At 39.5% G+C, this 10,237-nt stretch overlaps 1 protein-coding gene across 1 annotated transcript; it reads left to right on the top strand.

Moving 5' to 3' along the window:
- Positions 1-2,387: 2,387 nt before the first annotated feature.
- On the top strand, positions 2,388-9,289 carry LOC104628383 (cytochrome P450 2U1; the record flags this gene model as incomplete). Its single annotated transcript, XM_010296943.1, has 4 exons — positions 2,388-3,020; positions 7,066-7,227; positions 8,224-8,391; positions 8,822-9,289. Coding segments are annotated over 4 exons (1,142 nt in total), but the record flags the coding sequence as incomplete, so codon positions are not given.
- Positions 9,290-10,237: the final 948 nt, after the last annotated feature.

The raw sequence follows: 10,237 nt of genomic DNA, 5'->3' as shown, positions 1-10,237 counted from the left end.
GAATAGAGAGACAGGAGAAGGGGGGGGGGGGGGGGAGGGGCGGTATGTGTTAATCTTCGCCAGAAATTGCTTTTCATAAAGCTTTGAATTTTTCATGCAAAAAGAATAAAACAAACTTTCTGTTTTTCTCTGTGTTTGTTGCTTTGTTTGTTGTATTGCAAGTTTTTCATTATAATTTCATAGAAGTTAGCCCTCTGTAATGAACATGAAGCCCTGGTTATTCTGGGTTCTTGTTGCTTCAGAATTTTATTATATTTTCTTCGGGTTGTTTGGTTTCTTTGTTGTTGTTTTGAGGTTTTTTAAGAATACAATTGTCTGTGCTGGGTACCTTGACTTTTCAGGTCATGCAGAGATTTTCTTTGAAAGGAGTGAAATACTATTCCAATTAGTATTGCCTGGCAGTGATCCGGTTGGCAGTTTGCTTTCTTGTTTCTGTTGTTTCAACTTTATGCTCTTCCTCCTCCTTAATCTGTCTCCTATGTTATTCCTTCCCAATTAGCAAATCAATTATTAGCATTCTGCAGTAGTTTGGGGTTTCGGGACTTCAGAAGACATCATGCCTCACAGCCATGCCCTGTGCAGGACTGCTGGAGAGACTCTCTGAGCATGGGGAGGTTTGTTGTTGGCATTAGCCTTCCTGTGTTGCTAGGAGAATCTTCTTTACATTCAAGACAATGGGCCTCTTTTTTGAAGATTATTTGGATCCTAAAACTAATTTTCCTTATGGCAGAAAGGGGAAGAGATTGTGGATGTATAATCTGTTTTGGAGATACTTGTTGTGGGATGGAAATAGTGATGACATTGTTTTGTTCCAAGAAATCCACGTTTCTTCCCCATCCCACAAAACCTGGAAACCCAATTTGGTTCTTGGCCAAGTTCAGCCCCAGATAAGCCTGTTTTTTCACCTACCATACTTGAGGACACCAGTGCTACCAGGAAACATTACTTGAGAAAGGGAATCTGAAAAGTTTTTGGTTTTTAAAATGCTGGGGAGTAAACTTTTGAATAGATTTCCTAAGGAACGTCTTCATGCAGAGCGGATGAACTTCAGCTGATTCTTAGCTTGTTCTGACTCTTCATAATGTTCTGCTTATTTTGCTTAGGGCTTTTGAAGCTAGGTTATGTGTTTGTATTCTTTGGTCTGTTGCTACTGCTGTGAGTAGGTAATGTAATCAGAAAATCTGGCTAGAGAGATTACCAGCTTTATGATACACTCAACTATTTATACCTTTGAGATTGCAGACCCTTCTGAGTATTGTTACCTCGTTCACATATCTACAGATTTCTGTTTCTAACTATAGATTTCTAATTTGTTTATTGTCCTTTTTGCACTGCTGTGAACATTAAGTTGTAATAGAAATGTAGATAATGTTAAGTATTGAAACATGGTGTATTGCTAATTCCTTAAGGCCATTTCTCTTTCTTTTAAATTTAACATTAGGATTTGCAGTTGACAGAAGAAGTGATGTTGCTTTTATAAAGCAACTTTTTATTTCCAGAAAAAAACAGATGTGGTGTCACTTTACTAGAAGAACAAAAGCAGAACTAGCCCATGTTTTGATGACCTTAAACTTTCTCAGGTTAACCATGGAGTACATTAGAAATAGCAGGTTGTGTATTTTGTTATGTGGTATCATTGGTGTGGTCTGTTAATTCAACAAAAGAGATGTTTCTGTTTCTAAGTGAGCAATATTTATACCTGAAGCTAAGAGATTTAATTTAAATGATGTTTCATAATGACACAATCATGCAGAACACGTGCCTATAGGCATCAAAACTGTTGAGATGCAAATCAAGCAGGTTTTTGCCAAGTGACTCTGAACTTGTCTTCATCTTCCCAGTTGTTTGCAGCATGTATATCCTGTGTTTTGATTATAAGTTAAAGGAAAACCTTGCTTGTAATAGGAATATATACACATGCAAACAGTACTGAGATGTTTGTGTTATTTGAAGGGGAAAATAAATGCAAACTGGTTTGTATTTTACTATCTTCTATTCTGCCTCACTGAAGGAGTTCATGTCTCAGGACACTGAGGACAAAAGGTTATAGCTAACATGTCCCAGTTCAACAGTTCCTACAAAATTGTTGTAATTTGTAATAAAGCATCTACAGTACCTTTTCTCCATTAGTGTCTTGCAAAGACTAATAAAACTACTGGTTTATCTGTTGTATTCATTTCACTGATTGGGAGAAGGAGGGCCAGGATTTACCAAAGCGATTATATAGAACCTTGTGTTTTTCCTTTAGCTCCTAGCTCAGTGTTTGGGTTAGATAGATTTGCTGTGTATTGTTTCCCTCTCTTCTGGCTCTTGCATTGCAGGCCCATCTACCTATTTCTTCTTGAAAATAGAGCATTTTAGTTTCAGACTCTCCTTTTCTCTTCCAGGTGTTATTTTTGCACCTTATGGCCCTGTCTGGAAGCAACAGAGGAAATTCTCTCTCTCAACACTGCGTCATTTTGGAGTAGGGAGACACAGCTTAGAGCCTAAAATCATTGAGGAGCTGAAGTTTATAAAGGAGGAAATGCTGAAGCATGGGAAAGATTCGTTTAATCCCTTTCCGATTATTCGCAATGCAGTGTCGAATGTTATCTGTTCCATGGCCTTTGGCAGGCGTTTTAACTATGAAGATGTTGAGTTTAAGACGATGCTGAAGAACATGGCCCGTGCACTAGAGCTAAGCGTGAACAGCTATATGATCCTGGTCAATATCTGCCCCTGGCTGTACTACCTTCCCTTTGGGCCTTTTCGGGAACTTAGGAAAACAGAATTAGATATTACTGCTTTCCTAAAGAAAATAATTGCACAGCACAGGGATACGTTGGATGCAGCAAATCCCAGGGACTTTATTGATATGTACTTCATCCATGCGGAAGAAGAAAAAAACAACAAGGAGAGCAGCTTTAATGAAGATTACCTATTTTTTATCATTGGTGACCTCTTCATCGCAGGCACAGACACTACTTCCAACACATTACTGTGGTGTCTGCTCTACATGTCTCTCTACCCAGAAGTACAAGGTAAGACTATTTTTATTCTAGGTGTTTTATTCCAAACTGTAAAGCTCTAGATGGGTGTTCAGAAACAGAAGCAAACAGTGACACTAGAGAAGTCGTTTGGAGTGCAAATAGTACACGTGTATGTGTAATTTGAAAGGTTGGTATGTAATCAGACATCTTCTATCCTGCTCTGATTATGATGATCTCTAGGTTAGTGCTGTATATTAACTTATGTAAATAGCCCTTTAGTCTATCCATTTCTTCTGTTTTGGGACAACTTTATTTTTCCTAAGCAATTACAGGGAGCTGTAGCATGTTTCAAAATCTTCGGCAATTGTGACTTTCCAGGCCTATATAGTGATATAATATATGTGAGATATGTAGTGGTAAGATCTGCTTTTATGCCTCCCTGGGCAGGGAGGTTCTTGAGCCTGGTGGCTGAGTCTGGGGAAGTGAAACACTACCCACTGTAGAGGAGGATCAAATTAGAGACAGCTTAATCAAATTGGAGTTAGACAAGTCCTTGGCACCAGCTGGTCAGCGTTATTGCAAGGCCTCTCTCCATCAGTCTTTAACGGTCATGGCAGTTGGGTAAGTCGCTGATGACGGGGGTCAGGGGAAAGACACGCGGCGCACGTGGCCCCAAAGGAGAGGCAGAAGGAACTGGGTTTGTTCCGTGTTAGGGAAGGATGAATAAGGGGAGACCTTATGCTGTCTACAACTATCCGATCAGGAGATGCTAAGAAGATGGAGGCAGTCTCCTCTGAGGTGTGCAGTGGAGGGAAGAGAAGCAGCAGAGACAGTCTACAACAAGAAAATTCTGATCAGATAGTAGGAAAAAAAATTGCTCTATGATGATAGCAAGGACTGCAACAGATTGCCCTGAGAGTTAACAGAATCTCCGTCTTTGGAAATATTCAAAACTCAGTGGGGTGTGACCCTCAGAGTTGGATCTAACTTGGAAGATGACTTTGCTTTGAATAAGGGTTTAGATCAGATGACCTCCAGAAGTTCCTTGCAACCCAGATTATTTGATGGTGGTATGATCTGGTTACTGTTTGTGACAGAGTTCTAGAAAATGACTTGCAGATTTTTGTGGATATAAAAAATACCAGTGGTGTTGGAGAGGTTACAATATTAAAATAGTACTTCTAGAGTTGTATTTCAGGACTTCTTAGGATAAATTTCCATCACCAAAGACTTAAAATTAATTTTGAATAAACATTTTTCTATACTGAGTCTTGTGTTACAGTACTTACGGTTGCAAAGACAGAGTTTTCTTTAGTACTATTTAGCAAATTTAGATGGTTGAATTTAAGAAAAATAAAGCAATTGATGTATTAATTTACAAGCAGCTTCTCCTAATGTCCTACATAGCAACTGATTTCCACTAGAAAGGTTGTTGGGTATATGCAGACTGGAAACCTTGGTAGGATGGACGGGTTCTACTTAGGTAATTCTAACTCAGTTTATAGTAGTGAAACGTTTCCCCAAGAGACCATTGCTTGCCCAGACTTCTTGCTAACCTGGAGTGAAGAAAGGTAAACCTCAAGTTATCTAAGAACAATATAAACTTGGAATACTTTTATCAAGTATTTGAGATTTTGAGGCTTTCGTGTGCTACAGCTGCTTTGCAGATAAGCAAATAGATACTTGTTTGCAGCACCTCTCTATCTGAAATAATCTCTTTAAATAGGTCAGGATCATAGTTTATTGCACAAAGTCCACCAAATTGTTGAGCAAAGATTGCAAAATAGGGCATCAGTTCAGCATACAGGAGAGAGTCCACCGGGGACAAATGCAAAATAAAATTTTATTGCATAGGCTTATTCTTCTATTTTTAATGGTTATGTGTTATCACTACTTGACTTGATACGCAGTTACATGAGTTAGACACATTTTAAATGTCACAAATGAGATCTAGAAGAGTTTTGTGTTTGTTCTTTTTTAACCTCTTTCCCCGCTGCCTGCTACTGTACATGTATGTGCGAGTGAGTTTTCTCTCTTCTGCTGATCTCTAACAGTTTTATTGCCTCTCTCCGATTTCCCCTTTCCTTATGTTGTGGCTGTTGTCAAACAATATAAATAAGCTCAGTAGTCCAGAGTGTATCCCTTAGCTCTGTAATGTGATTCTCTCACTTCTAGTATCCCGTTCCTTGTGTGTCCTGATAGCCTGGGAGTCATGTATGGGTCTTCTTTTTTTTTTTCCCCTGGTAATATGTTTCTCTGATCCCCTAAAGGAAATATCTGAATTGTGTAACTTTTAGCAGTAGCAAATATTGTAGACATGGAAAGGCAAATGAAGGTCTATCAGAAAGGATGAATCTGTCTGTGGAAGTCAGTTTTTGCTTTTTACATGGAGAAAGAGAAGAGTGGATGTGTGCATGTGTGCATATAGGGAGGCAGTGGGGAGTACTTGGTTTGGCCTGTTCCCTGACTTGTTTTTGGTCCTTGATTTCTGAAGATCTGTGAGATTTTTAAATATATGAAATGTAGTGGAGCCGTTCAAGTAACGTGCTGTTAGCGGAGGACTAGTGAAGTCTACATTTCTGCAGTTGGTAATGTGCGCAGAAGTTTGGCTGCTTTCTGTATAGCTCCACATATCTTTACAAACTCTGAAGAAAAGTTCAGGATAAAATGCTGATGTGACATTTGGCATGAGACAGTCTCCGTAATTTTTTTTTTTTTAATATTGAAAACTTTACTCGTTTAAATTACCATGGATGTGCATACCTGAATACAAGGCTATAATGTGTCGTTTAAAGAAGTAGCAAAACCCCACAAAGCAGGTACTCCAGAACCACACCATTAGCAAAGCTCTTGCTGTCGAGGTATTTTTTACTGTGCGTTCCTCATATGAGAACTTGTCTTCCTAGCAAACCCAGCAGGTGGCAGCAACTGTTCATTGAACACAGTTCGTATGGTATTTCTGAATGCTTCCCTGAAAACAGAGAAACTTTTTTGCATTGAGCTTTTATTTAATCTTGAATTGGTGCTAAGGAGAGAAAAGAGCAAAAACTCAGAGTATCAGCAGCCTGGATTCTGAATCTTGGAAAACGCAAGCAGGACAACCACAAAAAATTCAGGATATCAAGGATAAAAAATGAAAACTGACTTTTATTATTTTTGATTAAAGGTTAATTTTGGGGTCTCCTCTTTCAAGATTGTCTTTTGCTGTGTAGCCAGATTCCAAGTTACCTGGAAGAAAAGGCGAATCATCCTGTACATGGGTGAGGCAAATCTTGCATTTTGGAAACTTCTATGAAGAGAATTACTTGTATGCTGAGCCTTTAGTGAGATGAAAGGGGCAAACAAATATTTTGACAATTTGTGCCTCACATGAATGAGAGGGGAGATGAGCTTGTTAACTTCTGTTTTTCCTTTGCAGAAGGGCTGTGTGGGGGACGGAGCATCTGCTGCTGCCTTTTGGGGGAACTGGGAAATAGCTGAGTTTAAGTTCTGTGAATAGAAAGCAGGAAACAGCAAGAACAAGTTAAATGGCTTCAAGGCTTGCAGTAACAGCACCAGAATTCCTGCTCCAGAATGAAGTATCTAAAACAGCTACATGAAAAGCTTTCCCATCTCTTCACCATCTTTCCCAGTTCTGAGAATTTGATCTCCCCAGGGACAGAGGCCAGCTCAGGGATGCACTGCATGCAGGCTCATTCTGTTAATTTTTTTTTTTTTAATGCAGGCTAGAAGCTTGATGTTTTCACCATTCAAACTACTGTATAGTTAAACTCTTAAACTAGCATTATGAATACATTTGGAACTGGAACAGAACTTTTCCTGTACTTTTCCAATACAGAAGTGCTAGCAATGTCTGTCATCTCAGTAGCTTTGCTCTTGACAGTTGACAGGATTGCACGTGGTTGTTTTGTTCTTAACTGAGCCTGTTCCTAAGGCTTATGTTGGCGTAGTTATTTCATCTGGGAGTCACATGTCTTATAGTAATTTTTGACAAATCTATGCAAACAATGAAGCTTAGGCAACTGAAATTGAGATGATGTCTTCTCACATATTGTGCATCTCTTCTATTTTTTTTTTCCTCGCTCCTTTTGAATAGAGAAGGTTCATGCAGAAATTGAAGCAGTTCTAGGACGTGACAAAGTTCCCTCTCTTACTCACAAGGCTCAAATGCCCTTCACAGAGGCAACCATTATGGAAGTGCAGAGGATGACTGCAGTTGTTCCCCTTTCTATTCCTCGAATGGCCTCAGAAACTGCTGGTAAGCATTTCTAGAGACTTGTTAATATGGTGTTTCTTTTGTGGATGAAAATCTGATGGGACATTTGATGAGCATTTATGAAGACCTCAGTTGCATATTAGGCATGGAACCCCAGTATGTAAAATGCCATGTAGAGGGTAGGTGGGATTGAGATACTCCTCCATTTAAGCAGCACGTCTGACCCAACATCCAGAAGTTTTTTAATTTAGAGCGATTTCTCTTCTGGGGGTCAGCTTGTGTTGATCGATGTGTTTAGTGGTAGTTGGCAGCTGAGACTCCACCTTTGTACCTGAAGTAGCAGAGTTGTTTTTGGCCATCAGACACAGGTCTGAAAACAACAATTTGGAGCAGTTGGTTTGCTAAAGCTTGAAAGGCTTATACCATTGAGCTCCACATCTACAGAAAACAATAATAAATATCCTTTTCCAAGTCATCTTGTTGGCTATATGTTTTCATAAACATACCTGAACACTGGCTAAAGAGAATAGGAGGTAGCAATACTTGGCTTTCAAGCCCAGTACTGAATTAATCTACTTTTTAAAATGTTTTGGCTTGCAGGGCAGTGAGGTGCAACAAGCTGAAATGAGACTAGTCACTTCAGAACCCTTTTCGGATAACAGTTCAAAACCCATCCCTCTTCCTTACCTCCACCTTCACTGTGGTGGGGCTCTGTGACAGCACAGGAACAGGAGGAAACTGGGTCACAGCACTGCCATGCAGCAGAGTGCATTTCTAATGACTGCTGCTGCCTTTTCCCTGCAGGGAGCTGTTAGTGTTACTTGACATCTTTCCCGCTGCTCTGGCCTGCATGATTGTGACCCAGGCAGGCTAGCAGAAATCACCTTTGCCTTAAGCTCCTGCTACGTTTGCAGCCTGCAGCTAGGCACTCGTATCATTTTTGTGACGTCTTTTAGTCGTCTTTTTAGTAAGTATAAGTCTCCCATGTTTACTTCTAGCAGCTTGTCGAATCCTCTGTCTCTGTGCTTTTGTTTAAAGTGCTGCAGGGATATACTATTCCTAAGGGCAGTGTGATCGTGCCCAACTTGTGGTCAGTACACAGAGATCCTAACATTTGGGAGAAACCAGATGAATTTCAACCATCAAGATTTCTGGACGAAAATGGCCAGCTAATTAAGAAAGAGGCATTCATTCCTTTTGGAATGGGTAAGATACCCACATGCAGTCAGTAGCTGGTTGGGGATGGTGTGGTGGTGTTTCAAGTGTAGGGCCTTGGAGGCGTGAGGTGGGAAAGTTACGCATAGGACCAACTACAGACCATGTTTTATTATTACAATTGGAGGCTGGCAAAATGGGTTGGGTTCTTAAAAGCTCCAGTTGCCAGGCAGAAGTGAGATATGATGAATTGTTCTTTGATAAGGCTTTTGCTATGGATGTAAATGCTGTTAATATGAAGCAGTACAGCTGGGCAAGGCTTAGACTCAAATACAGGAGACCACAGCTTCAGAGGTCATAGCTTAATAGTAGCTTGAGTCTTTCTGTGTTTGGACTATGCTAGCATAGGAATTGCATGTGTGTTAACAAATGGATCAACAGTATGAAAAACAGTAATATGTTTCTTCTAACTGTTCTTCAGGTAAACGTGTATGCATGGGAGAGCAGTTGGCAAAAATGGAGCTGTTCTTAATTTTTGCAAGTCTAATGCAAAGTTTTACCTTTTTGTATCCTGAAAATGCTGCAAAACCATCTATGGAGGGAAGGTTTGGTCTAACTTTAGCTCCATGTCCATTCAATATAATAGCTTTGAAGAAATGACATAACATCAAAAAAGATAAAACAAAGAAATACTGCACTTTTAAAATGCAGATTTATTTTCTTTCCAGCTTATTTTGTTACTTTCTTTCCAGAATAACACCAACTGCATAGTCAGTGAGAATGATCCACTTACATTTCTGGAAAGAGAAGATTTTATTTGTCAGCTGTTGCATTCCACAAATGAACCAAGAGCATAGTTTGCAATTTGATACTAAAACATGCTGGGCTTAACTCCTCTGTCTATAAGCTATTACTGTCAGTTTGTCAAATATTAATTATGGGAGAATGGTCCAAAACATCTGCTAATGCTTTAGTAAATAGTAATTGCTACTTTGGTAAAAGCAGTATGTAAACATTTAATATACCAAAGGAGTGCAGGACATAATTTAATACCAAAAGGATTAATGAATGAGAGGGTATTAGCATTTTCCCTGTAAAGAAACATTATAACTAAGCTTAAATCATGACAAATACTTTTTGGAAATGATTAAATGACACTTCTTTTAACCTTGGAGGATTCTTTCTTGCAAGCAACTCATAGGTGTAGCTTGGATCAAATCAGTCTGAATTCCTGGATCCAAACATTCTTGGCTATCAGGGCTTGCTATGAAAAAGCAGGTATCAACTCTGAAAGCCCAGACTTGGAGACCAAATGAATCCTTGAATATACCATGTTCTTAACATGAAAGGAGTATGCAGCGTCTGGATGCAGATGTTTTATCTCAGAATATAAATGAGAGCAGATTTCTCTAACAAGAGACAGAAGTCTCTTCTCTCTGGTGCCAAGCAAATATTCAAGATGACATCTGTGCTGCCACTTTGCATTTGCAGTTTTCCCCATGTTAGCAGTGGCTGCAGTCTGGACGAGACCAACAGTCTGCTCAACAGGGAAAACTCCATGTGCATGATCCTGAAGCTGGGGCTTGCACTTAAGTTTTTCATCTACAGGCAGTGTGGACAGTACTGCCACAACCTGTTAGCTCTGGGAACTGGAGTCTTACGTCAAATACGGCATCAATATGGCACTACAGACGAAGGTCTTACACATTTAGGCATTGAACATGAGGAGTCTGATAAACTTGAGGTTTGAGTATAAGGGTTCCTCTTTGTTATCTTCCATATGGAGTAAAAAAATTTGTAGTTCATACATTACTGTATCAGTACCTTACTCTTTTTCACATGCAAAATTTCAGTGCTGTTTACCACTATCAAACCAATTGCCAAGGAAACCTGTTGT

Source organism: Phaethon lepturus, unplaced genomic scaffold (assembly GCF_000687285.1).
Source record: "Phaethon lepturus isolate BGI_N335 unplaced genomic scaffold, ASM68728v1 scaffold37601, whole genome shotgun sequence".
Taxonomy (NCBI): Eukaryota; Metazoa; Chordata; class Aves; order Phaethontiformes; family Phaethontidae; genus Phaethon; species Phaethon lepturus.
This window is presented reverse-complemented; position numbering and strand designations above follow the sequence as displayed.